This window comes from Pristis pectinata, chromosome 1, assembly GCF_009764475.1.
Source record: "Pristis pectinata isolate sPriPec2 chromosome 1, sPriPec2.1.pri, whole genome shotgun sequence".
Lineage (NCBI taxonomy): Eukaryota > Metazoa > Chordata > Chondrichthyes > Rhinopristiformes > Pristidae > Pristis > Pristis pectinata.
Genome location: NC_067405.1, coordinates 80,805,399 through 80,826,176, shown reverse-complemented (window position 1 = coordinate 80,826,176; position 20,778 = coordinate 80,805,399). Strand labels below are relative to the sequence as shown.

Below are 20,778 nucleotides of genomic sequence, written 5' to 3'. Positions count from 1 at the left end.
GGGGGAGCAGCGCAATCCCATCATTTGATTGACAGGCGGCTGGCAGACCGAATGGGCGGTGCTATTGCTGTGACTGACAAGAGATTCTGCCCACAATCGGGAGGGGGGGGCGGGAATGGAATTGACAACCGGCCACTCCCCCTCCTGATAGGCAGTTGACAGAGACGAAGGGGTGGATCGTCTGTGACTGACAGGCCGGTGGGCGGGACCGTCAATGTGATCGACAGTTTGGGGTGGTTGGCGCACACGGCGGCTGGAGCTGGTTGCTGTGGTTACAGAGGCCTAGTGGTCGGCGGTGCTCTGCGAGCCCCGAGCTTGAGTGGAACTGTGTGTCCTGTCAGAGCTTAAGGCGGGATGGATTCGCGATCCTTCAAAAACCCCTACTTAGACTATGAGGGCCCGGCGTCCACTGAGAGGCTGTTCGACTCCGCGGGACGTGTGAGTGTGGGAGGCGGGGTGTCCAGAGGCTGCAGAAAGGGAGATGTAGAATTGGGGGGGGTGTGGGAGGGAGGTGTGAATTGGGAGTGTGTGTGGGAGGGAGGTGTGAGTTGGGGGAAGTTCGCAGTTTCGGTGAGGAGCGGAGGAGTGGGCGGGTCCAGGGAGGGAGAGGGTTTGGGCATTGGGTTGGGGGCTTGCTGTGTCCATGGGAGGTGGGTCTGGATCTGGGAGGGATGTTTGGACAGGAGGAAGGGAAGTAGGGGAATGTATCCAGAAGAAAGAAGGGGAAGGGCTGAGAGGAACTGGAGCCAGGGGTGAGGGGTAGGGAGGAAGAGCTAGGCTGGGCCCAGGAAGGATAGGGACCTGTACAATTACTGTGTTGGATCTGGATCTGGGCCTGAGTTGGAACCTGTTCCCAGGATGGAGACATGGTTTGCTTGGGTCACCAGGCCTGCTCAGTTACCAGAAGCAGCTTTGGTAACAGGCTTACCTGCTGTTTAACTGGGTTTTGTGAGGACAGCCTTGGTAGTACCTTTCCAGTGCCACAAGGTGCATCCCAGAAGGCCAAAAATGTTACGCTGTGTGATGTCTTGATCTTTAAATACCCTTTTCCTCATCCAACCAAAGTTTGTGCTGCTCCATTTGAAGGCAATGGTCAATTTTATCATTGACATCTGCTCTTGCTGAGGCCACAGCAATCTGACAATTGATGAATGGTTGATGAAAAATTTAAGGAGTTGGGATCCAGTTATTTTCAAACAAAAATTATGAACTCATGGTTGTGTAGCCTTAAAAATGTAATTATCATGAAAACTTATGAATTAACAACTAAGCGTGGATTTTTAGCAAAGTCCAAATTGCACAATGGCCAAAGCGCTAAAAGCCCATGGGATCTGAGGGAAGTTGATGTTGAATCCAAAGTTTGTTACTGGTCATCAGTAATTTTGGTAATGGGTTCTGCAGAGTTCTATGCAACATTCCTTGATTTCTGTGTTTATATATTAAATGTAAAAGAAGTTTGCAGATAATAAGATTGACATGTTATTGTCAGTGAGGAAACCAGAAGCAGCACCTGCAAATGAAGTACCAATATGACGAAACTGCAACACAGGACTGCACGTATGCTGAACTGCAAACCTGACATACAGTAGACTGCTAATTCCATAACTAACTGTTCAGATTAAGCTGGAGGAGGAACCTCTGATAACATCACTATCCTCAACAATGGCAGGGCCCAGCATGCAAATGCTAAAGAAAAGCTAAATTGTAGAAGGAAACTCAAAAGACATCCCCAAAATACTGGCAATCCAGGGTACCATGGAAGGAAGGAAGTAAAAGAAATTAGTGACGTACCAGGGGCAGACGATCTTCATCTTACATGTGTTAAGTGCAAGGCCCAACCTTTCAGGTGCTTCAGTGAATGAGTCTACAATGGCTTGGAGTTGGCAGCTGGGCATGCCCAAATAAAATTGTCATCTGCATTCTGCAGCTTGAACGCTGAGGTTTGGGTGACCTTGGTTCTGAAGTGTAGTTGCCATAGGCTGATTAGTTTTCCAATAGTTCAGAAGATTGTGTCCATTTCCATAGGAAATTTGTTGGAAATGAGGTGCAAAGTTGTAACAAGAAAGACTAAAAGTGTGTCAGGGAAATGGCACAATCTTGTTTGACAACAGTTCTCATTGAGTTTATTTCTGCTTTAGACCTTTTGGTTAGTATCATGCATCATGAAGCAAATATGAGATGTAAGATGAATTTCTGTGGACAGCCAAGTTTGAGGAGGGTGTTCTAGAGTCCCTCCTAACTGAAATCAGCCTTGGTGAGATTGAAAAAGGCCATGTATGGTGGTTGGGGTTATTATGTGGTGGAGATCTTGTCCACTTTTCCCTCAAGATGGATGGAGTCCACACTGTGATTCAGAGAGCAGCTCTTTGGCCATTAGGCAGAGGTGATTCAGAAGACCCTGGTGATGATTTTCCCTGAGGAACAACCATCTGTCGATACTCCAGTTGGACTTGTCACCTCTCTTGAAGATGTTTATGCTGGTGCAGTGGCACATTTGGTAGAGTTGCTGCCTCACAGCTCCAGCAAGCCAAGTTTGATCCTGATCACTGATGTTGCACTTTCTCCCTGTGACTGCCTGGGTTTTCTCTGGATGCTCCAGTTCCACCACCACCGCCCCCACCCAAAGACACACAGGTTGGTAGGTTAATTGCCCATTGTAAATTGGGTTAGTTTAGGGATAATATAAATGGGTGCTTGATGGTTTGTGCAGGCCTGTTGGGCCAAAGGGCCTTTTTGTGTGCTGTATCTCTCTAGGACTGATTACGTTATCTCTAAGGTTCCTTGGTATGACCTCCCAAATATTGCAGTGACATTGTTGATTCATAACTGAAGTTCTTCACTTTGTTTTAGGATTTCACTGAGGTTACCATCTGTTCCCAAAGCCTTGTTATCTTTTAGTTGGTCCACTGTGTTGGGCAGGCCTCATACTTGACACCAGTCTCCCAAAGTTCTATTCCAAGCACTGTCATAGGAAGAAATTACTAGGCAGACAGAGGGAAAAAAATCAGGGATCTGTGTAAAGCCTTGGGGAAAAAAATACAACATGCCCATTGAACTCCTCAGAACTTCTGGCTCGTAACTACGCAAAATGGTGAAGTGACAATTGGGATGGTATTGAGAGCCTGGAACCCATGCATTGGGAGCACACAGAGACCAAAAGTAAGTGGGAGAAGGAGTGCACCATCTCACAAACCATTCAGCAACCTGCCCACCACCTGGCTCTTCTATGGAAGAGTCTGTGGTTCCCTTACTTGCCTCATGAGCTGCCTTGGACCCTACAAAACTGGTGGGAGCAAGTCATCCTCAATCCCGAAGCACAATTTCATAGTTTCACAAGATAGATATATCTACAGAACAGATGGCAGACTTTTCAATCTTGCCCGTCTCAAGTCCAAAAACAAGACATCCACGAGTTCCCTCATCGAATTCCAATACGCAGATGACAACTGTCTTGCAGCTCTCTCAGAAAACCACTTACAACAGATTCTGACTGCCTCCAACCATGCGTACATGAAACTTGGACTTACCATCAATTCCAAGAAGACTCAGATCATCTATCAATTGTCACCATCTGAGACGAATCGGATAGAACCATCAATTCAACTTGGCGAAACAACCCCGGAAAATGTGGACCGCTTCCATATCTTGGAAGTCACCTCTCCTCCAATGTAGACCTTAATGATGAGATCCAACATCATCTTAAATGCGCCGTAATAGCTTTTGTACATCTCCAAACAAGAGTCTTTCACGATTGTGACATCCGAACAGACACTAAAATGTTAGTGTATAAAGCAGTGGTGATCCCAACGCTCCTGTATGCATCAGAAACTTGGACAACATACCGATGACATCTGAAGGCACTTGAAAAGTTCCATCAACGCTGTCTTCGAAGTATCTTAAATATCAGCTGGGAAGATAGGAGAACCAACGTCAGCATGCTAAATGAAGCAAAAACAACAAGCATTGAAGCCTACGTTATCAACTACCAACTAAGATGGAGCAGTCACGTTGTTCAGATGAAAGACAAATCTGCTGAAACAAATCTTCCACTCCCAGCTTAATGTAGGCAAACGTAAAAGAGGCGGACAACAGAAGAGATTCAAAGACGTCTTAAAAGCCAACATGAAGAAATGTAACATTGACATCAACAATTGGGAAACCAATGCCAAGGACAGGAAACTCTGACAAACCATCATCCGAGAAGGAACAGCAACTTTCGAAGCCAACAGATGTGCAGAATTAGAGGAAAAGAGAAGAAAATGGAAAGAGAGGCAGCAACAACCAAAGCCCGATCTGACATCTGGAACTACCTGTCCTGAATGCGGAAGAACTTTCAGAGCCAAGATTGGACTCATAAGCCACTTGAGAACCCATACATAGATCAACGGAACGAAGACCATCATCCTCGACCTCGAGGGATAGCCATGACAATGGGTTGGATGTTTCCCCTGGCTGAGGAATCTAGAACTCGGAATTACAATCTCAAAACAAGGGGAAGGCCATGACAGGACTGAAAGGAGGCAGAAATTTCTTCACTCGAGGGGTGGTGAATCATTGGAATTGTATACCTCGGAGGGTAGTGGAGGCTCAGTCATTGATTACATTCAAAACAGAGATCAATAGATTTTTAATTATTAAAGGAATTGTGGAACATGGGGATGGGATGGGAAAATAATGTTGAAAGGTAGAGCAGTCACAGAGATGAATGGCCTATTCCTGCTTCTGTTTCTTGTGTTGAGAAATATCACAATCACATTGGCCAGTAATGCTAAGTGTGAGATGCATTTCGGCTTCCTCGAGATCCATTTTGGCTTCCTTCTGTGATACCCATCTTTATAGAATCCAAGCTTCAGCTAATTTGATTTGTACCATGATCCATCCAAAAAACGGAAAAGAGCAGTTGACAGTGAAAAGACTCTGGGGCCAGATGAAATCTCAGCTGTACTGGTGAAGACTTCCACTTCAAAACCAGACATGCTTCTAGAAAAGCTGCTGCCTAGTGTATCCTGTTCACTAAAAGCTGTACAAATCTGATCTCAAATTAATGTAAGGTATTGCTTACTCACCAGTTTAGGTTTTGCCAGAACTCTTGCTCAAGTCTTCATTGGAACTTCAGTCCAAATGTGGACAAAAGAGCAATTCAAGATGGGATGTGGGCATCTCTGGGAAGAGCAGAATTTATTTTGCTTTCCCTTGTGTTAAGGGATACCTTGAATCACAACAGTCTTATGTTGAGGTACTCCTATAATGGGGCAAGTAAGGAGTAACAGAATTTTGCCGCAGTGACAGTGAGCACTTAAGGAGATGATGGTTGGACAAGAGGAGATTGAGCATGTTAGAGTCATAGGTACTACAGCACAGAAGCAGGTCCTTCAGCCCATCTAGTCCATGCCAACCTGATCTTCTGCCTAGTTCCATCCACCTGCACCCAGACCATATTCCTCCAAACCCCTCCCACCTATGTACCTATCCATACCTCTCTTAAATGTTACAATTGAACCCACATCTACCAGTTCCACTGGCAGCTCATTCCACACTCACACCACCCTCTGAGTGAAGAAGTTCCTCCTCAGATTCTCCTTACATATTCCACCTTTCACCCTAAACCTAAGTCCTCTAATTCTAGGGCCTCACCCAACCTTAGGGTAAAAATTCACAAAAAACAAAGGCCGTTCGGCCCATCGAGTCTACTCCATGAGCTGAGCTAAACTAAACCATTCTTATCTAGCCCCAACTTCTGGCCGGCTCCCCATATCCCTTGATACCTTGACTAATTAGATACCTAATTGTTGTTGCTTCCTTTATCCTTTCAGCTGGTAAATGTTGCAGATTTTGAAAGTGCAGTCAAAAGAGCTCTGGTGGGTTACTGTGCACCTTGTAGATTATGTTGCAGCCATATTGCATCATTGGTGAAGGGAACAAATGTTTAAAGTGGGCAATGGAGTGCCAACTGTTTTCTGCTGAATGGTAGGGAGTATCTTAAGTTGGAATTGCACTTATCAAGTCAAGTTAAGAGTATCACTGTTTTTCTTTATGGCACAAATTTACCAATATGGGTCAATCTGTGTAAAATATTGTGCAGTTCTGAATGCAAATTATGTTGAATGTCACTCAAGTTTCTGCAATTTGCTAGCTTTAGAAAGATTGTGCCAGAAATAGACTCTGCACATGGTTGTGGGTGTGTCCCTGATGTATTCCTTTGGAGACCTTGAAGAAAACTCCCAAAATTAGTTTGGATTTTTTTGGATGCAATGACATATATTTTAAGATTTTCTAGTGCTGCAATCTAACTAGGAAATAGTTTATGTACTTCTTAAAGGTTACTTAATAACTTAATCAGTTTACCCAAAGGTGATGGATTGAGTCTTTAATGTAAAATGATTTTATTTTAGGATGAATTAAAGTCACTAGACATTGGAACACCAGTGAGTTTTCCAAGTCATATACTATCCTGATCTAGAAATGTATGCCACTGCTGAACAGTCTCAGGATACAATTGCTGGAACTCTGCCCAAAATACTGGGAGTTTTTTAATTTATTAATTTTTCAGATACTTGGCACCCTTCAATGACTGTCCGTCCCTAAATGCTTTTAGAAGGTGGTGGTAAGAATACCTGCAGGCCTTCTGTTGAAGATACTTCCAGTGTTCTGAAGTAGAATTTAGATCCAGGGATGCTATTTAAAGTGGAAGTATGTAATCTCATGGCACTGGTATCCTGGACAACACTTAACCTTCAAACATTGTCACTGAAACTGGCTGCCTGGTCATGAATTTCATTTTGTGAGATCTTGCTAAGCACAATTTTTCTGCCTTGTTTTCTCGAAGCCACAGCAATTACTTCAGAAGAAGATCATTGGTTGTAAGGTGACTTGGGACAGCCTGAAGTTGTGAAAGCCACTGTACAAAAGTCTGTTTCTCCTTGTTTCAACCAGATTGATATGCCTCTTGAATAAAAACAGACAAGGAAAAAAATAATCTTCATTTAAGTTCTTCAGTGCTGTCTGCCTTTCTTTCTCCCATACTGATCCAGTAAAAGGTGACCATGAATGGTTGTTATTGTAATAATAATAATATTAATGTTTGCAGCAAACCAAATAACCTTTTTGGCTGTCACAAGCTTAATATGATGGTATAAATGATAATGTCATGGGATTAACTTTTAATTTCCTTTGTTTTGGGAGAATTATATTGAATAGATCAATATAATAGATAGGAGGAAGGGGTTAGATAGTCATAGGTGTGGTTTGAAGGGCGGCACAACATGGTGGGCCGAAGGGCCTGTATTGTGCCATATTGTTCTATGGTTCTATGGACATTGAAGGAAGAGTGATACATTTCTAAGTTAGGATGGTGTGTGACTTGGAAGGGAACCTGCAGCTGGTGGTATTGCTTCATGCCTGCTGCCCCGGTCTTTGTAGTAAAGGGTTTGGAAGCACTGTAGGAGGAGCCTTGTGCACTGATGGGTGGAGGGAATGAATATCCAGGGTAGTGGATGTGGTACCAATTAAGCAGGCTGCTTTGTCCCAGATGGTGCTGAACTTCTTGAGTGATGTTGCAGGTGCCCTCATCCAGGTAACTGAGGAGTATTGCATTGCGCTCCTGACTTTAACTACAATTAAATGTGTGGCTAAGGAGCTGGTGCAGGAGGGGGGGCTTCAGGAATATGGATCATTGGGCTCTCTTCCAGGGCAGGTGGGACCTGTACAAGAGGGACTAGTTACACCTGAACTGAAGGAGAACCAATATCTTGGCGGGGAGATTTGCCACTGCTACTTGGGAGGGTTTAAACTAGTCTGGTAGGAGGGGTGGGACCCAAAGCAATCTTGAGGCAGGTGGGAATCTTGAGGCAAATATAAATGTTAAAGCGAGCAATTCAGTAACCAGGACAGGCAGTGACTAGACAGGGAATGAGGAAGGTATGGTACACTAAGTTGCATTTTCTTTAATGCAAGAAACCTGACAAATAAGGTAGAGGAAGCCAGGGCATGGATTGGTATGTGGGACTGGGGTAATATAATCATAACAGAAACATGGTTGAGGGAGGAGCAGAACTGGCAGCTCAATGTTCCAGGTACAGATGCTACACACATGATAGAGGTGGAGGTAAGGGAGGAGGGGGTGTTGTGTTTTTGATTACATTTCAGAAGTGCTTAGGGAGGATATTCTTGGGTGATCATCCAGTGAGGCTATATGGGTGAAACTTGGAAATAAGAAGGGTGTGATCACTTTGATATGGTTCTATTACAGCCCACCCCCAATAGTCTGAGGGAATTAGATAGGCAAATATGTAGATAGCTGTAAGAATAAAAGGGTTGTAATAGTAAGTGATTTCAACTTCTATCATATTAACGGAGACTGCCATAGTGCAAAGGGTTTGGATGGGGTGGAATTTGTTAAATGTATCCAGTGACGTTTTCTCAAACAATATGTAGATGCCCCTACTAGAGAGGGGACAACACTGCATCTCCTTTTGGGAAATGAGGTAAGTGACTAAAGTGTCAGTGGGATAGCACTTTGGGACCAATAACTATAATTTTATTAGTTTTAAAATAGTTATGGAAAAAGATGGGACTGGTCCACAAGTTAAAGTCCTAAACTGGAGCAAGGCAACTTATGAAGGCCTTGGACATGATATTGCCAAGGCTGTTTGCAGGTAAAGGGATGTCTGGCAAATGGGAGGCTTTTAAAAGTGAGATAGGGAGAGTTCAGGGACAGCATGTTCGTGTTAGAGTGAATGGCAAGGCTGGCAGGATTAGGGAGCCTTGGGGTTGACAAGGGATATTGAGGCTCTAGTCAGGAAAAAGAAGGAGGTGTATGACAGGTATAGGCAGCTGGGATCAAGCAAATCCCTTGAGGAGTATAAGGGGTATAGGAGTACACCTAGGGGGGAAATTGGGAGGGCAAAAAGAAGACGTGAGATAGCTCTGGCAGATAAGGTGAAGAAGAATATTAAGAGATTCTACAATTATATTAAGAGGGTAACTAGGGAGGGAATAGGTCCCATTAAGGGTCAACTCTTTGTGGAGCTACATGAGATGGGCAAGGTAATAAGAATCTTTAAAAGACGTTTGGATAGGAAAGGTTTAGAGGGATATAGGCCAAATGTGAGCAAATGGGACTAACTTAGGTGCACCTTGTTCAGAATGAACGAGTTGGGCCAAAGGGCCTATTTCCATGCTCTATTTTTAATGAATATTTCTCATCTGTATCTACCGTGGAGAAGATCATGGAAGCTAAGGAATTAAGGGAAATGAATAGTGATGTCTTGGAACATATCCACATTACAAAAGAGAAGGTACTGGTGGTTCATAAAGCATGTTAAGGTGGATAAATACCCACAACATGATCAAGAGTATCCTATGACATTGTGACAAGCTAGGGAAGAAATTACAGGGGCCCTGACAGAGATATTTGTATCATCTTTAGCCGTGGGTGAGGTACTGGAAGGCTGGAGGGTGGCTAATGTTGTCCTTTTATTGAAGAAAGGCTGCAAGGACAAGCTAAGGAACTACAGGCCAGTGAGCCTAACATCAGTGGTGGGAAAGTTACTGGAGGGGTTTCTGAGGGACAGAGTCTTCATTTGGGAAGGCAGGGATAGATTAGGAATAGTCAGCAGGGTTTTGTGCGTGGAAAATTGTGTCAATTTTGGTGGAGTTTTTTTTGAGGAGGTGACAAAGGATTGACAAGGGCAGGACAGTAGAAGCTCTCTACATGGACTTTAGCAAAGCCTTTGACAAGGTCTTATATGGTAGGGTAGTCCGGAAGATCACATGGGATCATAGGTGATCTAGCCAATTGGATTGCAAGATCGTTTTTCAGATTAGAGGCCTGTGACCAGTGGTGTGCTGCAGGGATTGATGCTGGGCCCACTGTTGTTTGTCATATTAGCAATTTGGATGAGAATGTAGTTGGCATGGTTAGTAAGTTTGCAGGTGACACCAAATTTGGTGGTATGGTAGATAGTGAAGATGGTTATCTAAGATTACAATGGGACCTGGATCAACTGTGGAAGTGGGCCAAAAATGGCAGTTGGAATTTAGCTCTAGGTGTGAGGTATTACACTTTGGTAAGTTAAACCATGGCAGGACTTGCACAGTAAATAACAGGACCCTGGTGAGTGTTGTAGAACAGAGAGACCTAGGGGGTAAAAGTATGTAGTTTCCTGTAAGTGGAGGCACAGGTAGGCAGGGTGGTGAAGAAGGCATTTGACACACTTGCCTTCACACTCATGGCATTGAGTACAGAAGTTGAGACGTCATGTTGCAACTGTACAAGTCACTGGTGAGACCATACTTTGGAGTAATATGTTCAGTTCTGGTCACTTGGCTATGGGAAGGATGTCATTAAGGTGGAAAGGGTGCAGAATAGTTTTGGGAGGATGCTACTGGGATTGTAGGGCTTGAGTTATAAGGAAAGGCTGGGTAGGCTGGGTCTATTTTACCTGGAATAAAGAAGGCTGAGGGGTGACCTTAGAGAAGTATATAAAATCATGAGGGGCATTGATAAGGTGAATCCTCTCAGTCTTTTTCCCAGTAAAAGGGAGTCTAAAACTAGAAGGTATAGGTTTCAGGTGAGAGGGGAAAGATTTAAAAAGGACCTGAGGGGCAACTTCTTTACATAGAGGGTGGTGGGTATATGGAATGAACTGCCAGAGGAAGTGGTTGAGGGAGGTTACAATGTTTAAGTGATATTCGGGTGGGTGCATGAATAGAAAAGGCCGAGAGGGATATGGGCCAAATGTTGGCAAATGGGACTAGCTCAGGTGGACGTCTTGGTCAGCATGGCCAAGTTGGGCTGAAGGGCCTGTTCTTTGCTTATAATTCTATAACTTTATGACTTGTATCTTCTGGGGGTGTTAGGAGGTGATTCACTCACTGCAGGATACCCAGCCTTTGACCTATTCTTGTAGCCATAGTACTTGTGTAGCTGGTCCAGTTGAGCTGTGGTCAGTGGTGAGCTCCAGGATATCGATGGTGGTGGACTCTGTGATGCTAATGCCATTGAATGTCCAGGGTAGGTAATTAGATATTTATTTGTTGGAAGTAGTCATTGCCTTCACTTTTGTGGACAGACATTACTTGTCACTTATCAATCCATGAATGAATGTTGTCTAGGTCTTGCTGCATGTAGGCGTGGACTGCTTCATTTGCTGAGGAGTTGTGAATGGAATTGAACGTTGTGCAGTCATCAGCAGACACCCTGCTGATGAAAGAAAGAAGGTATTTTATGAAGTAGCTGAAGATAGTTGTGCCCAGTCCTTCAGCAGTCCTTCCATTGAGCAAGCTATGATTCCAACCACTAGATCATTTTCCCTTTGATACCCATTGATTTCAGTTTTATCAAGCTCCTTGGTCCCACACTGTCAATGATGCCTAATGTCAAAGGCAGTCATTCTCACTTTTGGAAGTCTTAAACATAGGACATAGAACAGCACAGCACAGGAACAGGCCCTTTGGCCCACAATGTTGTGCCAAACTAATTAAACTAGTATTTAAATGCCTAACTAAATGAATCCCTTCTGCCTGCACAATGTCCATGTGCCTCCATTCTCTGCACATTCATGTGCCTATCTAAGAGCCTCTTAAATGCCTCCTATCGTATTTGCCTCCACTACCACCCCTAGCAGCACATTACAGGCATGCACCACTCTCTGTGTGTGTAAAAAAAAACAACTTGCTCTGCGCATCTTCTCTGGTAAAAGCCTGTGATGTCTAAAGCTGAGTGGTTCTGATGAAACCCAGCGTAGGCATCTGTGGGTCGGTTATTGTATGGTAAGTGCCTCTTGATATTATTGTTGATGACAGATTTGATGACTGAGAGTAGATTGATTCATTTCTCTTGATCAGAGAGTAGATGACAGGAAACCTTTCCCCATATCAGAGGTAGATAAAACTAGAGGATATAGATTTTGGGTAAGGGGTAAGAGATTTGGAACTGAGGGGGACCTTTGTCACCCAGAGAGTGGTGAGTACCTGGAATGTGCTGTGGAGAAAGTGGTGGAAGCTGAGTCACTGACAGTATTTAGGAGGTGTTGAGACAAGCACTTGAATCATCTGGGCATTGAAGGCTGTGGGCCAAGTGCTGGAAGATGGGATTAATATGGATGGGTGCCCACTGATTGGCATGGATATGGTGGGCCGAATGGCCTGTTTCCATGCTGTATGTCTCTCTGACTCTGTAATTAGGTGGTAGTTAACCAACTTGGCTATGTCCTTTTTGGGAGTATACAACCCAATTGTGAACAAGACATGCCTGAGAAATTTTCCACATTCTCAGGGAGCTGTCAGTGTTCCAGTTGCACTGAAACAGATCAGCTGGAGATGTGGCTGACTCTTCAGGTTTTGCAGTACTACAGTCTCGTAGTCCTTGCTGTATCCATGCATTCAGTTTTTCTTGATACTGTGTGGAGTAACCTGAATGTTCTGAAGACTGTAGTGGTGGGGAGCTCAGCAGGAAGGACTGCAGCAGTTCGAGAAGGCCATCACTATCCAGTAGAAGAATGAAATAAAAAAATCTTGTACACTGCTGTTATTGAACTGGTTAGGGGGCTGAAACTTAGCAAATGAACTTCCAGTGAAGTGCAAGGTGATACATTTGAAGAAGACAAGCTTTCCAAATGCGATAAATGGTGGAACAGTAAGAAGTATACAGAGACAAAGAGCACAAGAAATGCATGTCCACAGATCCCTGGAGATGGAACGACTGATAGAGAAGACAGTAAAGAAGGTGTAAGAGATACTTTTATTGACTGAAGCATAGAATATAAGATGAGGCATTCTGTTATGGGTGGAGATTTACGAGGCTATGTTGTTTTCTTTGGAATAGGGGCAGCTAGGAGAGATTTGATCCAAGTTCTTTTGTCAGTGTACCAGATATGAGGGTGCACAATCTTTATCTCTTGAATATTTTGAGGAAATAGGATATTTTATTTTTGTAGACTGATTATCTTTTACAAGTAGGTGCCCTTTTGGAGTCCAAATAGTATGTAAACAGGTTTCTCAATTATTGGAGTTACCCATTTGCACTAAAGTCATCGTTGCTTTTATACTTACGAAAACAGTTCATTTATGCTGGAAACTTTGTCAAGAGGGGAAAAGATGAAGATACCTGAATAAGTTGTGTGTATTTGGTCTTTATTCATTTCTAGTGATCTGATCTATGAAAAAAAAATCTCTTTTTATTAATTCTTTACAGTTAACCAGCAGCTTCATTCAGCATCTACAGAGCAAGATCAGTGATTTTCTGCAGTATATGGAAAATGGGCTTTTAAAAGCTGATCAGACTGATTGCAGCACCTACACTGGATGGACAGGTACTATGAGCACCAAAAATAATAAACTAAACATAATTATATTGTCAAAATATAGGGAATGTGTAACTTTAGACATGAGAACCTATTAGAAATTCAGACAGAACCATTAATGCAGAAGGTTCTGCATAGCTGACTTGTGCATTCTTCATTCTTCACACTCTCCCTCTATTGAAATCAATTTTGATTGTAGTCCGATTGCATTCTCTATTTCAGACTTACTTCAGGCCTAAGAGTCTTTAAAACCTCTCTATCTTCATGGTTTTCTTCCTCCTGGAGTAAACAGGTTTACGCCAACTGTAGCTTAGTCAGTAGCCTTTTGAGGGAAGTTGCATTTCAGAGGTTTGAGCACAGAAATTGGGTCTTATTGGCCATGTATAACTGCGTGCTGCACAGTGAGTGTGGCATAGTTGGCACCTTTCACATGAGATATTAAGGTGTTCATGTCCACTGTTTTGAAAGAGGGACGAGAGACATCCCTTTTGTCCTGACCAGTAATTAATTACACAATCAACATCTCACACTGCTTATTATATTCTGATTTTTTCCTCTCGAGTCCTGATGTAGGTTCTCAACCCAAAACGTCGACTGTCCATTTCTTTCCACGGATGCTGCCTGACCTGCTGAGTTCCTCACACAGTTTGTTTTTTGCTTATATTACTGTTAGTGTGTACTTGCAGCATGCTGTGTCTTCTGCTACAACAAAGGCCATACTTCAAAAGTACTTCATTGGTTAGTGAAGCGATTTTTTTGTATATCCTAAGATTGCGAAAGGTATAAATGCAGCCATAAATCTATATCAATTTATTTTTAAAACCTAATCTTTATATTAGCTGATGGGTATTCCTGATTGACAGTATCCTGCATTATAGGATTTAACCCTGAAAACAGACCTGTCAGTTTTTTTAATGTAAATATATTCAAGAGGCAACCGGATTTGTTTCTGTCTGAAGACACACTAAAGTAATGTAGAATATGAGATTTCAATATAAAGTCAGGGTAAGCTAAAATAGGGATTTGGATGAGCACCAATAACCTTTGAATGCTCACCAGCGAAGAGCATTGTCTCAAACCAAGATGCTCCAGTGGAGTTATAATACATGTTTGTAAAAGGTTGTGGTGAAGTAAAGAAATGTAAACTGGCTGTGGATTTCCTTCTCGGGTAGAGTGCGTCTGTGTACGTGGATGGGCATCACTGGATGAGAGTGTGTGGATCTTGACTGAATATGGAAATTTTCCAGAATTGATTTTCAGGTGTGGTACATTCATTTAGGAACACCACAAGTTGTTTGTTCTCATTGCTGTTTGCATTAGTGTTTCATTGGAGTTGCTGATGTTGAGATTTTATTGATTGTATTTATATGGAAAAGTACCAGTAACCATCAATGACCTTGGTGAGGGCGGTGGTGATGACAACACACATTGACTGGACTTAAGGCGACTTGTTGGAAGGTAGTGCAGTTTGATCTAGAGTTGAAAACTGTTTTTGTCATTTTTATTTGCTGTAGGTTTCAGATAACCCAAAAATTGGTGGCAGAATGGCATGTGACTAGTTCTTATCTGTAATTCTGATAACCTTGGAATTGGTTTGTGATGACATTAATCAACAGCCATTCACTAAACAATAGTTACGCACTAAGTTTATAGCTTTCAAGAGATGACTTCAAGGATGGAAATTGTTCAAAGAAATTAGGACACCGATTTTTCAGTCCTGTAGATCATTAGCTGTTCGCTAGTAGTCAATTAAATACTGTGTTTGTTTGCATGGCAGAAACACTGAATTAGTTAAGTTATTTTATCTGTTTGTTAGTCCCACAAAATAAAAGCAAATACCATCAATGAAAGCAGATGAAATGCACAACCTTTTCTTATCTGAACACATTCTGTTCTTACCCGGGTTCACTGCTATATTTCAGTTGCTTTGGTAACTTTAAGCTTTCAACACGACCCTCAGTCCAAATGTTCCGGACCGCCAATGTTTTGAGGAGTATACTTTATCGCAAAGATTTTATGACTTCATCTCTGGTACCATTCCAGTGAATTTCTGTACTTGTGTCAAGACTTTGCCTCCTTTCTAAAGTATGATGCATGGAAGTAGATGCACAACACCAGCTGAGGTCATATTTATAATGATTCACAAAAAAAACCTTTGAGTACCCTGATTTATAAAACCAATCTAAATAGCCTTTGTAAGTTATACTGCCAGCTTCAAGGTCATAGAGTCATGGAGTTGTTCAGCATAGAAATAGGCCCTTTGGCCCACCACATCCATACCAATCTTTCTGCCTGTCTACAGTAATCCCATTTGCCCACATTGGGTCCATTTCCTTCTGTGCCTTGCATATTCAAGTGCTCACCTAAATGCCTCTTAAATGTAGTGATCATATCCAATTCCACCACCTGTTCTAGCAGTGTGTTCCAGATATTGACCACACTCTGTGTTTGAAAAAATAAATTCCCCTTGGATCCCCTTTAAAACTCCTTCTTCTCACCTTAAGCCTTTGTCTTTGATACCCTTACCATGGAAAAATGATTTTGACTATCTTTTATACAAATCCTATAATTTTATATACTTCAATCAGTCACCACTCAGTGTCCTGTCACTCCAGGGAAAATAAACCCAGCCTATCCAATCTTTCCCTATAAGTAATGTCCTTAAGTAACATCCTGGTTGTCCAATCCAGACAACATCCTGGTGAATGTCCTTTGCACTCTCTCCAGTGCAATCACATCTTTCCTTTAGTGTAGCAACCAAAACTGCACATACTACTTTATGCGGCCTCATCAGTGTTTTGTAATGTCGCAACGTAATCTCCCAGTTTTTATATTCTGTGCCCTGATCTTCCACTTGCCTTCTTCATCCTGTTGGGTTTGACTATCTTAAGTAGTTTTTAAACATGTATAGAATTTAATACACCTTAAATGGCTGCACAAGGAATGGCCGCTTCCTAGCTCATTTGTTCATCCATCAGGTGAATATGTGTTTTCTCATTGGTTGGTTTTGTCAGAGATATCTAATAGGTTTCCTGATTGGACTATTGTTAGCTAAGGAGTACCTCTTATCTCAGGTATAAAAGGTGTCGTTTTTCGTTAATCACTCTCTTGCTCTCCTCCACCCCTGACCCTAGCTCATTTTTAGTTCCTTTTGTCTTGGCTCATCTCCTAGTAGTAAAGCTAGTGCCATGTGCTCTGTGACTGTTTCTTTATTTTAAACTTTTCCAACAAAACTTTGCGAAGCACCAAGTTGTTTTCAACTCATTCTTGGACTCCTGAAAGAACCTGCAGATTCGAAAATAACCGGATCTGGCAAACCCTGTGTTGCAATTTTCAGGGAGCTATGGACTTGAACCCCAAGGTACCTCTATTCTATAACATTACTTAGTGCCATAAGTACCTTAAACAGCCCTCCTTGCTATCCACAACACCACCAACTTCTGTGTCATCAACAAACTTACTAATCATACCTCCTACATTCACGTCCAAGACATTGATATATAACACAAACAGCAAAGGTCCCGGCACCGATCCCTGTGGTACACCACTGATCATACATTTCCAATCAGAAAAGTATCTTTCTGCCACTACTCACTGCCTCCTTTCGCCAAGCAAATTTTGGAGCCAATTAACCAGGATCCATGCCCTGGATCCCATGTGCCTTAACTTTCTGAACCAGCCTACCATGCAGGACCTTGTCAAATGCCTTATTAAAGTCCATATAGACAATGTCTACCACCTTGCCTTCATCAATCGTTTTGGTTACCTCCTCAAACAACTCAATACAAAAGTGAGACAGGACTTCCCCCGCCCCCACAAACACAAAGCTGTGCTGACTATCCCTGATAAGCCTTTGTCTTTCCAAATGTTCATATACCATAATTTTTTGAATTTTCTCCAATAATTTCCAGGTCTCTTTGTTGCTCAGCACATGTTAAAATTGTTCAATTATATTACTTTACCTCATGCTTCCTTCCAGAAAGCTAATTCTTATTCAGTTACAGAACTCAACAACACCAGCAAGACTAGGATTTATTGTGCATCAAATATTGCCTTTGAGGAGGAAGTGGTAAGCCAGCTCTTTAAAATGCTGCAGTCTATCTGGTGAAGGGGCACCCATAATGTGTTTTACCAATTTCGGGATTTAGATCCAGTGAAAATGCATTAATTGCCATACACTTCTAAGTCGGAACAATGTGCAGCCTGGAAAGGGAACTTGAAGGCAGTGGAGTTCCTTGCGCCAGCTCCCTACATCTTTCTAGATGATGGAGGTCATCATTTTGGTAGGTGTTATCAAAGAAGCCCTCATGAGATGCTTCAGTGAAGCTTGTAGATGGACTCCTGCCAACAGCAGTGCACTGGTTGTACTTCAACACTCCTAAGGTCCCTGCCATTTATTCTGTATATACCACCAGAATTTGACTTTACAGAGTGCATTACCTCACACATCTGGATTAACTTCCATCTGCCATCACTCCGCCCAACTTTCCAACTGATCTATGTTCCGCTGTATCCTTAGACAACCTTCTTCGTTATCTGTGACTCCACCAATCTTACTAATTACACCCCCTGCATTCTCATCCAGGTCATTTGTATAACATAATATACCACAAACAACAAAGGTCCCAGCATCAACACCACTTGTTACAGACTTCCGGTTAGAAAAGCACCCATTCACCACTACCCTCTGCCTCCTGTCACCAAACCACTTTTGGATCTAGTTTGCTAACACACTTCAGATCCCTTGTGCCTTAACTTTCTGCACCATTCTACCATGCAGGACCTTGTCAAAAGCCTTACTGAAGTCCATGTGAACCATGTCTACCATAGTGCCTTCATCAATTTTCTCAGTTACCTAGTTATGTAACTAGGTTAATTGGCACATTGAAGTAAAACTGAAAGTTTTTTTAATTTTTAAGGCTGTTTTGTTATCTGAGTGATTGCAAATGGAATTGAGCATTGTCCAATCATCAGTGAACATCTTTGCCTTTTGCTCTGTATGTTGGAGGGTAAAGATATTATGACATAGCTGAAGATAGTTGGGCCTAGAACCATGCTGTGAAGTAACCCTGTGAGAATGGTCTGGGGCTGACACAATTCAACAACCACAATTACCTTCCTAAGTATTATGTATTAGTTTAGTCACTTGTATTTTCCCCTTGATGCCCATTGACCTCAATTTTCCATATTCAATCAAATTCTGCTTTAATGTTGAAGGCAATCACTTTCACCACAGCTCTGAAATTCAGCCCTCTCCATGTTTGGAACTAATTTATAATGAGATCTGGAAGTGGAAGATTCCATCAAAACCCAAAATGACTATTGCATACATGTGCTTCAGCTTTCCAGCTTTCCTCCATGTATTACTAGGCTCAAGAATTTTTGGTTAATTTTGGACAAATCAAGATACAATTAATCTGTTTCTTTGATGTTGAAATCAATAACATTTCATTGACCTGTCTCTAAGCGTCATTTGCTCTTGTAGTTATTTACAAAGTTTCTTTGCCAATTTGTAACCCCCCCTTCTGCTGAAGCTGCTGACTTGCTGAGAGCTGTTTCATGGATATTAGATTTGATTTGGATTCTGTTCTTGTGTGAAAACATTGGATTCCATTTGTGATCAGCAGTAGAAACCAATGCTGATTTATTTCCCCTTCCCAAATAGATCACAGCCCTAAACCACAGAAAAAAAAATGCCGAGTTATTTCTGTTTTGTAATTATGGGGAATGTAGCAATTAGTTTGAACAAAGAAAGATCTTGCAAACCAAGGTGAATTCAACAATTGGCTGGTTTATGATAAGTTACCAGGAGAATTCCATTCTCCCTTTGCAGTGTCACAGAATCTTGGAATCTTTTACATCTACCTGAAAAAGCAGTAATGGTGGTGATACAATGGTTGAGTTGCCAGACCCAGAACAATCCAGAAATGTAAGTTCAAGCCCCACCATGGCAGCTCAGGAATTTAAATTTTATTAATAATGTGGAATTAATAAAAGTCTTTAATAAGAATACCTGTGAAACAATTGGATTGTTGTAAAAGCTCCTCTGATTCACCATTGTCCATCATGGGAGGAAATCTGCATCCCTTACCCAAGTCTAACTTATGTGTAATTTCAAACTCTAGCAATGTGGATGATTCTTTAATTGCCCCTGAAATGCCCATGAAGTCATTCCATTGTATCATAACCACTACATTACAGCAGAAACGATATAAAACCAGAAGGATCATCCAATGGCAACCTAAGCACTGACTTCAGACATGGTAAGATCACTCCCAGCCCAGTTGACCTTGCAAAGTCCTCCTCACAAACATTTGGACACTTGTGATTAAAATGGGAGTGTTGCCCTACAGTCTAGTCGAGCAACAGCCTGTCATGGTGCTCATGGAATCATACTTAGAATACAATGTGCCAGACTCCTCCATCACAACATCTTGGTATGTTTTGTGCCATAGCACAACAGGTCCATAAGAGGTGCAGTACTGGGGTAAACAGGTTAGAGGGGCGGTCCTCAGCATTGATCTTAGACTCCATGAATTAGGTCAATTAAGCACTAGGAAACCTCCACCCACCCTCAGCTGATGAATCAGTTACATCATGTGGAACATAACTCAGAAAAAGCACTAAAAGTAGCAAATTCACGGAATATATTCTGGGTGGGGACTTTGATACCCAATACTAAGTGGCTTAGTAGCATCATTACTTAATTCTTTGGTTGAAAGAATGTAGAGAGAGAATACAGAATAAAGGAAACTGTTCTAAAAGGGGTGCTGTAGCAGAGGGGTCTGGGGTATATGTGGACATCATTGAAAATAGCCAGGTAGGTTGAGAAAGCAGTTAATAATTCTGGGCTTTATCATTAGAAACATAGATTATAAAAGTGGAGAGGTCATACTGAACTTTTATAAAACACTGGCCACTCTCAGTTGGTTTGAGCTTGGTTCTAGTTACCACATTATAGGAAGGATGTGGACTGTTGGGGAAGTCAAGAATGGTTGCTGGGATGCAGGACGATAGTTACATGGATAGATTGGAGAGGCTGCGACTGTTCCCTTTAGAGAAGAGAAAGCTGAGGAGAGATTTGATACAAGTGTATAAAATAATGAGGGGTCTGGACAGAGTGGGTAGTGGGAGGCTGTTCCCTTTGGTGGAGGGATTGATGACTGTAGGTTACAGGTCAAATAAGATACTTGGGGTTATGAGGAAATTTGTTTTTAAAAAAAATACAGTGAGTTGTTGGAATCTGGAATGCACTGTCTACATATGTGGTGGAAGCACATTCCATTGTGACCTTGAAGAGGAAATTGGATAAATATATTGTAAAGAAAAATTTGCAAGGCGAGAGAGAAAAGCCTGGCTGGTAAAACCTGAGAGTTACTTTGGTAGAGAGTGGCATGGACACAATGGGCCAAATGGCCTCCTGTGCTGTGATTATAATCAAGCTGGCCAAGTTCTGAAGGACTTAGCTTCCAGA

At 42.2% G+C, this 20,778-nt stretch overlaps 1 protein-coding gene across 2 annotated transcripts in view; it reads left to right on the top strand.

The window, feature by feature from the left end:
- Window positions 1–228: 228 nt before the first annotated feature.
- Window positions 229–20,778, top strand: part of lancl1 (LanC antibiotic synthetase component C-like 1 (bacterial)) — a 60,750-nt gene continuing 40,200 nt past the window's right edge. For both annotated transcript variants that reach the window (XM_052043919.1, XM_052043838.1), the window contains exons 1-2: window positions 229–438; window positions 13,196–13,313. In XM_052043919.1, the coding sequence (XP_051899879.1) occupies window positions 355–438; window positions 13,196–13,313 (202 nt within the window). In that variant the 5' untranslated portion in view covers window positions 229–354. The remainder of the gene's footprint in view (window positions 439–13,195; window positions 13,314–20,778) is intronic.